This window comes from Camarhynchus parvulus, unplaced genomic scaffold, assembly GCF_901933205.1.
Source record: "Camarhynchus parvulus unplaced genomic scaffold, STF_HiC, whole genome shotgun sequence".
NCBI lineage: Eukaryota > Metazoa > Chordata > Aves > Passeriformes > Thraupidae > Camarhynchus > Camarhynchus parvulus.
Window position 1 is genome coordinate 17,488 of NW_022148269.1, and position 11,224 is coordinate 28,711.

The window sequence follows — 11,224 nt, forward strand, 5'->3', positions numbered from 1 at the left end:
CAAAGTGACGGATTTAAGCAAAATTTGGGCGGTTTGGGCATAAAAATTGAAAATTTGGAGTCAGAAAGTGGAATATAGAGGTTAAAAGAGGAGAAAAAAGGAAGAAAAAATGGTGGGGGTTAAAAATTGGGATTTTGGGGTTCCAATTAATTTCTTGAGGAAAAAACCAAAGATAAAGGGTTCAAAATTAAGAGCTTGCAGTGGAAAATACAGATTTTGGGGCTAAAAGTTGGGATTTTGGAGCTGAAACGGTTAAATGTGGGCTGAAATGTTTGCTTTGGAATCATAATGTTGATTTTGGGTCGAAAAATGGTGATTTGGGGTTATTTCATGGCCAAAAAATGGGATTTTGGGGGTGAAACATCAGATTTTGAGATGAAAAATGAACATTTCGTAAGTAAAAAACCCCAAATTGTGATTTTTGGAGCGGAAATGATGAGTTTAAAGTTAAATGAAATTGTGGACCTAAAAATTTAAATTTTGAGGAAAAATTGGGGATTTTTGTAAAGCTCTTCAAAGGGCAACACCATCGGTGGGGCCCGCAGCACCCTTAAAGTGGCAATACGCTTAAAAGGGCAACGCGGCCTTAAAAGGGCAATGACGGCTACAAGTGGGGACCACTACAAATATCAAGCAGGAAATGACATCACCGACACACCTGTGACGTCACAAACGCGCTGCTGACGTCATCAGCGAACCTTTATTAAATAATAACGGATCCATGAACAGGAAACAACCTCAGGGATAGGAAAAATGCGAGTGGGTGTGGCTTAAAGGGAAATGGGGTGTGATCTAAACTCGGCCACGCCCCCTCAGAGCCTGGCCACGCCCCCTCGAAGGGCCAGCACAAGATGGAGGACGGAGCCCCCCTGGATTTTGTAGTCGGCCGCCGTCTTCTCATCGTTCCTGGGGGAGGAGTCAGAAAAACCACACCCATTGAGGCCACACCCACTTTGTTGAACAAGCCACGCCCCCTCTGAGCACACCCTGCTGTGAGGTCACATTCACTGAGGCCCCGCCCCCAATGCTACACCCCAAATTTAAACCCCAAATTTCCTCATTTATCATTTCAATTCCCTCATTTTTAATTCCTTTAGGCCCCACCCACTTAAGCCCCGCCCCCACCCACCATTTTAACCCAATTTGTAATCATTTTAACCAAAATTTACTCATTTGAACCCAAAACTCCTCATTTTACCCAAATTTTCCCATTCTTAACTCAAACCTCCCTATTTTAGCCCCGCCCCTTTAACCCATGACCACGCCCCTCCCTTCAAGCCCTTCCCATTTTAACCACGCCCACTTAAGCCCCACCCTCAGCCATTTTAACCTGATCTGCTGCCTTTTTGTACCAAACTTCCCCATTTTAACCCAAATTTCAACCCAAAAATTTCTCATTTTCCCCCAAATCCTCCTCCTTAAGCCCCGCCCACTTAAGCCCCGCCCCCAGCCGCCATTTTAACTTTACTTGCCGCCATTTTAACCCTAATTTTCCCATTTTAACCCAAATTTTTCCATTTTTACCCCAAATCTCACCATTTAAACCCCTCCCCTTTAGCCCTATGACCACGCCCCTCGCTCTAACCCCCGCCCAGCCGTGACCACGCCCCCCCTTTAAGCCCCGCCTACATCTGCTTGCCGCTGTAGATCAGCCGCTGCTGCTGAGGGGGGATTCCCTCCTTCTCCTCCACCCGCTCCTTGATCCGCTCCACCTGCGCCACAAAAATCACATCTGGGCACATCTGGGGCGCGCCCGAGCCAATCTGGGAACATCTGGGGACATTTTGGGCAAATTTGGGCACATCTGGAGGCTCCGGAGGTTTAAAAACACGGGCGCCGCCATTTTGGGTCATAGAGATGGGGAAGTGTGGCGGAGCGCCGCCGGAAGTGGGCGGGGCTAAAGGGCGGGCTGGCAGGGTTGGAGGACTCGTCTATGGTTTTAAAAGGGCGATGGTGGGTGGGGACCGCCTTAAAGGGGTGATGGCGGGGGGAGGGATTGGGAGGGACTGGGACGAACTCAGAGTGAACTGGGAGGGACTGGACCATACTGGGATGAACTGGGACCTTCCTGGGGAATATTGGGAGGGACTGGGAACGGGATTGAACCATACTGGGAGGGACTGGGAGGAACTGGGAGGGGATTTGGGGTTACTGGTTTATACTGGGATGGGGTTTGGGAGAACTGGGAGGGACTGAAAGGGGACTGGGTCATACTGGGAGTTACTGGGAGAGAATCTGGGGTTACTGGGATGAACTGGGAGGGACTGGGATGGATTGGGAGGGACTGGGAAGGACTGGGACACACTGGGACGGACTGGGACCACTTTGGGCCATACTGGGAGGGACTGGGATGAACTGGGGGGCAGTGGGACCTTACTGGGCCATACTGGGAGTTACTGGGAGTGGATTTGTGATTATTGGGATGAACTGGGACGTTCCTGAGGTTTACTGGGAAAAACTGGGAAAAAACCTGGGAGGGGCTGGGAAATTATTGGGAGGGACTGGTTTATACTGGGATGAACTGGGAGGGGACTGGGCCATACTGGGACGCACCTCCCCCTTACTGGGACCAAACTGGGAGCACCCCCGGGGCTTCCCCCCACCCTTAACCCGCTCCTTACCGACCCCAAACTGGTCCATACGGGTTTATACTGGTCCAAACTGGGAGCTCACCTTGTCGGTGGGTTCGATGTCGATCTCGATCTCTTTCCCCGTCAGCGTCTGTAGGGGGCGCCATGTTCCCACAATGCACCGCGCGCCCTCCCCTCACGCTCCCCCACCTCCAAAAACCGCCCCAAAATCCGCGATTTTCACCCCAAATCCCCTCCGCGCCTCCCTTCCCCGGTCGCTAAAGGCGGGAAATGCTAAAATTTGCCCGAAATCCGCGTTTTTCGCCCCAAAAAAACCTTGACTTTGATGAGCATCGTGGCGGCTGCGGCGCCTTCGGAGCCGCCGAGCGGAAGCGGAAGCGAAGCCCCGCCCGCTAAAGCCGCAGTGCCAATATCTAAAATGGCGGCTGAAGCGCTTCCGGTTTTTCAGCCAATCAGTACGCTAGGCCCGCCTCTTGCCAGCAATAAAAATGGCGGCAGTTGTAGTTCCCAGAGCGCTTCCAGACACTGAACGCAGGTCATTGGTTAAATGCGCTGTCAATCAAAGGCGGTAACATCCCGCCTTTACCGAGGTGCTCCATTTTACGGCGGAGAAGGGAAACCCCAAAAATGCCTTTTTTAACCCCAAATTTAACTGTTGAAACGCCCGATGACGTCACGCCAGGCGTCTTAACCCTCCCCAGTCGCGCCTCGCTGTGATTGGCTGCCAAAATCCACGCAAAATCCTCCCAAAAACCTCATTGGCTGCTCCAGCCCCCCCCCCCCCATTAGAATGGTTTGCCCCACTCACGGTAGGGGGAGAAGCGGAGGGGGCGGAGCCTGCGGCGACGTGGGCGGGGCTTTGTCCTGAATTAATGAGTTTATACACATTAATTAGCAACTTAATTAGCAAATAATTAAGAGGCATGACTCTTGGGCGTGGCTACTTACATGGGCGTGGCTTTCCTAGGCGGAGGTGGGCGCGGCAAAGGCGCTGTGGGCGGAGTTCATGTCAAGTTAACCACCTAATTTGCATATCGCTTACCCCACCCCACTCAAGCCCCGCCTACCTGGGTGGGCGTGGCGAACCTCGGCGAAATAACGCTGCAGGCGAGGAAGGGGGCGTGGCTTAGAGCCCGGAGGGGCGTGGCTTTGACAGAGCTGGTCCAGCTGCACCATATAAGGGAAAAGAGGCGGGGCTTACATGAAGAGGGCGGGGTTTCTAAAAGGGGCGGAGTTAGGGGGGATGGGAGGATTTGGTTCAATTTTGGAGGGAAAATTTGGGGAATTTTGGGGGAATTTGAGCAAAATTTTTGAGATTTTGGGAAAATTTGGCAGAAATTTACAGGATTTTGAGGGATTTGGGGTTAATTTGGGGCAATTCTGGGGAATTTTGGGGCATTTTTGTTAAATTTGGGTCAACTTTGTTGCTTTGAGCGAATTTTGGGTGATTTCTGTTAATTTACGATTAAATTTTGTGTCATTTTTGTAATTTTGGGTGATTGCTGTTAATTTTGGATGAGTTCCACTAATTTTGGGTGAATTTTGTGTCATTCTTGATAATTTTCAAATGATTTTGTGTGATTTTGATATTTTTGCAAGAACTCTGGATAATTTTAATTATTTTTTTGGCACGTTTTGAGTGATTTTCATTAAATTTGAATTAATTGTTATAATTTTGGTGTATTTTGCTGATTTAGGTTGAATTTTCTCTCTTTTTTTTTAAATTTTGGATAAATTTTGGTGAATTTCCGATAATTTTTATCAATTTTGGGGTGAATTTTCTGTCATTTTGGACAATTTTCAATATTTTTGGGGTGAATTTTGGGCGATTTTCATCACTTTCGATTGATTGATTTTGGTTAATTTATGAATAAATTTTGGGTAAATTTTGGTTGATTTTCTTAATTCTGGGTGAATTATTGCTAAATTTCTCTAATTTTTCCTCAATTTTCCGCCATTTTTTCCAATTTTGGTTCATTTTTCTTATTCACGGCCGAACTTTCCGTCATTTCTATAAGATTCGGGTGATTCTTCCTAATTTTGGGTGAATTTTGGGCGATTTTTCTTAATTTTTTCCTAAATACTTTTTATTTTTTTCCTAATTTCTGCAGGATTTTTTCTTAACTTTGGCTGAATTTTTTGCCATTCTCGTTAATTTGGGGGTCATTCCCATCAATTTTGGGTGATTCCCATCAATTTTGGGTGATTCCCATTCATTTTCCCCCATCCCCATTCATTCCCCGCACCCACTTCCATATAAGGCAAAAGAGGGCGTGGCCAACCCTAAGGGGCGTGGTTAAGGGGCCCGTTTAAGCCCCGCCCCCTTTTTGTCCTCACCTGAGGCAGGTCGGGGGGGGGCAGGGCGCTCTCCAGGCAGAACAAAAAATCCAGGAAAAGGTTCCGGAGGGAACGGCGGAACCGCGCGCCGTACTCCTGGTGGGGATACTGGGATGAACTGGGATAAACTGGGATCAAACTGGGATAAACTGGGATCAAACTGGGATAAACTGGGAGGGACTGGGATCAAACTGGGAGGGACTGGGATCAAACTGGGAGGGACTGGGAGGGACTGGGAGGGACTGGGATCAAACTGGGAGGGACTGGGATTGGGTTTGTGGTTACTGGTTTATACTGGGATGGGCTCTGGGAGTGACTGGGATGAACTGGGAGGGAGTTGGGGCCTTACTGGTTTATACTGGGATGGACCGGGAGGGGGGTTTGGGGTTTACTGGGAGGTGACTGGGCCATACTGGTTTATACTGGGAGGGCTCAGGGGCAGAATTACTGGCCCATACTGGTTTATACTGGTTTATACTGGTTTTTACTGGTCCATACTGGTCTCACCTGCAGGAAGGCCTCCAGGCCCCGCCCACTTCCCAGGATTCCCAGCACCTGCTCCCGGAAGTGCTGCTCAGCCACGCCCACAAGGGGGCGCCCCTGCAGCGTCTGAAAAGGGGGTGGGGCCTCAGTCAGGCCACGCCCCCTTTCACCATATATGGGTGTGGGGAGGGCAGGGGTGAGGCTGGGAGTGGCCACGCCCCCTTTAGGGTTTTATGGGCGTGGCCACGCCCCCTCTGGGAGGGGATAGAGGAGGCTCAGAGCTCCCAGTTCAAACCAGTTTAAACCAGTATGGGCCCAGTCCCTCCCAGTTCATCCCAGTCCCTCCCAGTTCATCCCAGTTGGTTCCAGTGCCCTCCCAGTTCAAACCAGTATGGCCCCAGAGCCCTCCCAGTTCATCCCAGTCCCTCCCAGTTCCCTCCCAGTTCATCCCAGTCCCTCCCAGTATGGCCCCAGTGCCTCCCAGTTTGATCCCAGTTCCCTCCCAGTTCCAGCCAGCTCCCTCCCAGTATAAACCAGTAAGGCCCAGTCTCTTCCCAGTAACCCCAAACCCCCTCCCAATACAAACCAGTAACCCCCAATCCCATCCCAGTACAAACCAGTAACCCCAAACCCCCTCCCAGTACAAACGAGTAACCCCCAATCCCCTCCCAGTCTCACCCCGAAGGCGTGGCCGTTGTCTGGCCCCGCCCCCTCCGGGAAGAGCCAATCCAGCGCGTCCAGCACGTCGGGGGCGGGGCCAAGCTCCCGCAGCAGTGACGTCACCACCTGGGGGGAAGGGGAGGGGCCAGGGTAGGGGGAGGGACCTGGGGGCGTGGCCTGGAGGGTTCAGTGCCCATAAAAGGACTGGGGGTGGGGTTTAAAGGGGTGGGCGTGGTCTAGAGATGGGAGGGGTCCGTAAAAAGAGAGTGGGCGTGGTTTCAAGGGGTGGGCGTGGCCTGGAGGGCTCCATGACGATAAAAGGACTGGGGGTGGGGTTTAAAGGGGTGGGCGTGGCCTAGACATAGGAGGGGTCCATAAAAGGAGAGTGGGCGGGGTTTAGATGCATGGGCGTGGTCTGGACACCAATAGGCGTCGCTTAGACAAAAGGGGCGTGGCCTGAGCACATAATAAGCTACAATGGGAAGGGTTTGGACAGATGGGCGTGGTCTATGGTGCAGGGGCGTGGCCTAGCGTGAGGTGGGCGTGGTGTAACTGTGCTGATCGCTAGAATGGGCGTGGTTTAGAGTGGTGGGCGTGGCTTTTCAAGTGGGTGTGGCCTAAAGCCATGAATACGCACAATGGGCAGGGTTTGGGTGGGTGGGCGTGGCCTAGGAAGAAGTGGGCGTGGCCTACATAGGCCCAGAGCCCCATGTCTGGCAGAGGGTGGGCGTGGCCCCTGTAAAATGGGCGTGGCCTAAATCCACTAATTGCCATAGTTTGAGTGATTCAGAGGGGTGGGCGTGGCCTAAACCCATTAAGATCCATGGTGGGCGTGGCTTAGATGTGTGGATGTGGCCTATAACAGAGTGGGCGTGACCTGATGGTGAGTGGGCGTGGCCTACATCAAAGCAGGCGTGGCCTAAAGCCATTTAGAGCCGCAATGGAGGTTTAGTGAGGTGGGCGTGGCCTAAATTTATTAATTAAAGCAGTGGGCGTGGTCTGCCGTGTTGTGGGCGTGGTCTATGTTGAAGTGGGCGTGGCCTAATTTTAGTAATTGCCAGGTTAGAGGTGGTTTAGACTGGGTGGGTGTGGACTAAACTCATTAACATCCCCAAGTGGGCGTGGTTTAGAGAAGTGGGAGTGGCATGATAGTGAGTGGGCGTGGTCTTATATGAGTGGGCGTGGCCTGGGACACAGTGGGTGTGGCCTAAAATGATTAATCATTACAATAAATGGGGGTTTGGTGGGGTGGGTGTGGCCTGGTAGTGGGTGGGCGTGGCTTATGGATGAGTGGGCGTGGCTTAGCGCGAAGTGGGCGTGGCCTACCTGCGCCTTCAGCCCCAGGGCGAGCCCCGCCCGGTGCTGGGGCCGCAGCAGCGCTGGGGCCCCGCCCCCCACGGCCTCCAGCAGCGCCAGGAGCCGCGCCCAGCCACGCCCATCCAGGCCACGCCCACCGGGGCCGCGCCCGTCCAGGCCACGCCCCCTCAGGGCCCACCAGGCCCCGGCCAGGGCCAAGCGCAGGGAGGGGGAGGGGCTGGGGGAGAGAGAACAGAGGGGGCAGTGAGAGACCAGTATAAACCAGTATAAACCAGTATGGACCAGTACAGACCAGTACGGACCAGTACGGCCCTCCCAGTCCGTCCCAGTTCATCCCAGTTCGGACCAGCGCCCTCCCAGTTTGATCCCAGTTCCCTCCCAGCCCCGCCCCCCCTCACCTGACGTCACTCCCGCCCATCCCCAGCCGTTTTCCCGCGCTCTCTCTCTCTCTCTGACGTCACTTCCGTTCCGGCCCCGCCGCTCTCCCGGCCGCTCTCGGCTCCCTCCGGTAATGGCGGCGGCGGCGGCACCGGCGGCGCGCGCGGAGTGACGTCATCTCCCCCGCGCCGCGCCCGCGCTCTCGCTCCCCATTGGCCGCCGCTTCCGCCAATCCCCAGCGGCTTTTCCCCCCCCATCCCCGGCACGGAGAAGGCCCCGCCCATTAAATGACGTCACTCGGGTTTGCTTTTTGAACTGCGCTTTATTCGCGGGCGGGAAAAGTGACGTCAGCGCGGGGCGGTGACGTCATGGGGAGAAGGTGGGGAGGGACTGGGGCTCCCAGTCCCTCCCAGTATAAACCAGTGGCTCCCAGTCCCCTCCCAGTGCTCCCAGTATGGACCAGCATTGCTCCCAGTGCTCCCAGTGCTCCCAGTATGGACCAGTGACCCCTCCCAGTGCTCCCAGTATGGACCAGTATGGACTAGTATGGACCAGTGACCCCTCCCGGTGCTCCCAGTATGGACCAGTGACCCCTCCCAGTGCTCCCAGTATGGACCAGTGCTCCCAGTATGGAGCAGTCAGGCTCCCAGTGCTCCCAGTATGGCTCCCAGTACAAACCAGCAACCCCAAAACCCCCTCCCAGCGCTCCCAGTATAAACCCCTACCGCCCAGCACAAACCAGTTCAACCCCCCGTGCTGCCCCCCGGCCTGCCCCTCCTCCTCCTCCTCCTCCTGCCGCCATTCCCAGCATTCCCAGTGCTCCCAGTATCCCCAGCATCGCCGCCGGCCACGTTGAACTGCACGCTGCCCGTCAGCGGCGGCAGGGCTGCGCTTTCCAGCGTGGCCGCCAGGCGGCGCTGCCCGGCCCGCAGCGGCGTCACTGATTGGCTGAGCCGCAGCGTCTGCCCCGCCCCCACCGACCTGCGCCGGGACAAACCAGTGTGAACCAGTGGGAACCAGTATGAACCAGTATGAACCAGTATAAACCAGTATGAACCAGTAAACCTAACTCTAAATTTAACCCCTTCTTAACCCCCCTTTTAACCCATTTTTACTCAATTTTTACTCGTTTTTTACTCGTTTTTTACCCATTTTTTACCCATTTTTTGTCTTTTTCCCCCATATTTTCCCATTTCCCCCCTCCCAATCCCTCCCAGTATAAACCAGTACAAACCAGTAACCTCAAATCCCCATTTAACCCTTTTTAACCCCTCTTAACCCATTTTTACTCGTTTTTTACCCATTTTTTACCCATTTTTGGTCCTTTTCCCCCATATTTTCCCATTTCCTCCCTCCCAATCCCTCCCCAGTATAAACCAGTACAAACCAGTATGAACCAGTACAAACCAGTAACCCTAATTCCAAATTTAACCCCTTCTTAACCCCCCTTTTAACCCATTTTTACTCAATTTTTACTCATTTTTTACCCATTTTTTACCCATTTTTGGTCCTTTTCCCCATATTTTCCCATTTCCCCCCTCCCAATCCCTCCCAGTACAAACCAGTACAAACCAGTAACCCCAAATCCCTTTCTAACCCTTTCTTCACCCCTTTTTAAACAATTTTTACCCATTTTTACTAATTTTTACCCATTTTTGGTCATTTTCCCACCATATCTCCCCATATTCCCCCTCCCAGTCCCTCCCAGTATAAACCAGTCCCTCCCAGTACAAACCAGTAACCTTAATTCCCAATGTAACCCTTTTTAAACCCTATTTTAACCCATTTTTGTCCTTTTTTTTTTTTGTCCTTTTTTTTACCCCGTTTTCATCCTTTTTTCACCCGTTTTTCACCATTTTTCACCGTTTCTCCCCCATCCCAGTCCCTCCCAGTATAAACCAGTCCATCCCAGTCTCACCCCAGCGACACCGGTTTGGGGCAGGAGATCCCGGCGCCCTCCATCCTCAGCGAGGCTCCGGTCAGCGGCTCCGGTAGAGGGTTCTGGAAAACCACCTGCACCGGCACCTCCTGGCCCACCACGGCCGGGCCCAGCAGCTGCAGGACACCCAAAATCCCCATTTTTTTCACCCCAAAAAAATCCCGGTTTTTTTAACTGAAAAATCCCCATTTTTCATCGCTTTTTTTTCCCCATTAAAGTCAATGGGGAATTTTGGACACCAGGTCTACCCCATTAAAGTCAATGGGGAATTTGGGACACCAGGTCTACCCCATTAAAGTCAATGGAGGAATTTGGGACACCAGGTCTACCCCATTAAAGTCAATGGGAAATTTAGGGACATCAGGTCTACCCCATTGAAGGCAATGAGGATTTATGGACACCAGGTCTACCCCGTTAAAGTCAATGAAGAAATATGGACGCCAGGTCTACCCTGTTAAAGTCAATGGGAATCTACCCCTTAAAGTCAATGGGAAAATTTGGACACTAGGTCTACCCCGTTAAAGTGAATGGGAAAATTTGGACACCAGGTCTACCCCATTAAAGTCAATGGCGTGTGACGGACACCAGGTCTACCCATTGAAAGCAATGGGGAATTTTAGACACCAGGTCTACCCCCATTAAAGTTAATAGGGATTTGTGGACACCAGGTCTACCCCATTGAAATCAATGGGGATTTCAGGACACCAGGTCTACCCCATTAAAGTCAATGGCGTGTGACGGACACCAGGTCTACCCATTGAAAGCAATGGGGAATTTTGGACACCAGGTCTACCCCATTGAAATCAGAGGATTTCAGGACACCAGGTCTACCCCATTAAAGTCAATGGAGAGTGACGGACACCAGGTCTACCCCATTGAAGTCAATGGGGATTTATGGACACCAGGTCTACCCCATCAACACCAATGGAGATTCCATCTTCTCCCCATCTCCTGAACAAAAACCCCAAACCCCAAATTTTTTGGGGTCACCCCAAATTATTTTTTCTTTGTGATTCCGTTACCGTCAGGGTGAGCTCGGGCGTGTGCAGCCGCACCAGCAGCTCCTTGGCCAGCACCTGCCCCGTCTCCTGCACGGCCGCCGCCACCGTCAGCTTCAGCGCGTCCTGGTCACCCACGTGGGGCTGGTACTCGGCGTAGCTCACCGTCATCGTCACCGTGTCCTCTGCTTGGGGACATTGGGGACAATGGGGACACTCCAGAACAAACCAGTATCGAACCAGTACCAAACCAGTACAAACCAGTATAAACCAGTATGAAACCAGTACCAAACCAGTATAAACCAGTACAAACCAGTACAAACCAGTATGAAACCAGTACCAAACCAGTACCAACCAGTACAAACCAGTATGAAACCAGTACCAAACCAGTACAAACCAGTATAAACCAGTACCAAACCAGTACAAACCAGTATCAAATACTGCATTTAACACTGATTTTTCCCCATTTTTCACCCTTTGCTGACCCAAAACCCCCCAAAACGGCCCCAAAACCCCCTCCC

At 52.4% G+C, this 11,224-nt stretch overlaps 1 protein-coding gene across 2 annotated transcripts; it reads right to left on the bottom strand.

Moving 5' to 3' along the window:
- Nucleotides 1–661: 661 nt before the first annotated feature.
- NEDD8 (NEDD8 ubiquitin like modifier) lies at nucleotides 662–7,922 on the bottom strand. Of its 2 annotated transcripts, XM_030970108.1 has the most exons (11): nucleotides 7,787–7,922; nucleotides 7,398–7,605; nucleotides 6,090–6,197; nucleotides 5,436–5,537; nucleotides 4,929–5,024; nucleotides 3,659–3,758; nucleotides 3,540–3,582; nucleotides 3,400–3,455; nucleotides 2,674–2,721; nucleotides 1,630–1,712; nucleotides 662–906 (listed from the first exon to the last, which is right to left on the bottom strand). In XM_030970108.1, the coding sequence occupies exons 1-11, from the start codon at nucleotides 7,804–7,806 to the stop codon at nucleotides 898–900; spliced, it is 873 nt and encodes a 290-aa protein (XP_030825968.1). In that variant the 5' UTR covers nucleotides 7,807–7,922; the 3' UTR covers nucleotides 662–897. The 2 variants fall into 2 exon arrangements, with proteins under 2 accessions (XP_030825968.1, XP_030825969.1); XM_030970109.1 differs by lacking the exons at nucleotides 3,400–3,455; nucleotides 3,540–3,582; nucleotides 3,659–3,758; ... (3 more) ...; nucleotides 7,398–7,605; nucleotides 7,787–7,922 and adding an exon at nucleotides 2,907–2,979.
- Between the last annotated feature and the right edge of the window lie 3,302 nt (nucleotides 7,923–11,224).

Excerpts from the sequence above, each read along its gene's own strand:
- NEDD8 (XM_030970108.1), bottom strand. The coding sequence starts at position 7,806 with ATGGGCGGGAGTGACGTCAG. Across the intron at positions 3,759-4,928 it reads CCCCCCCCGACCTGCCTCAG|CTGGACCAGCTCTGTCAAAG; the intron begins GTGAGGACAAAA and ends TATATGGTGCAG. Across the intron at positions 3,456-3,539 it reads CCTAGGAAAGCCACGCCCAT|GACAAAGCCCCGCCCACGTC; the intron begins GTAAGTAGCCAC and ends TCATTAATTCAG.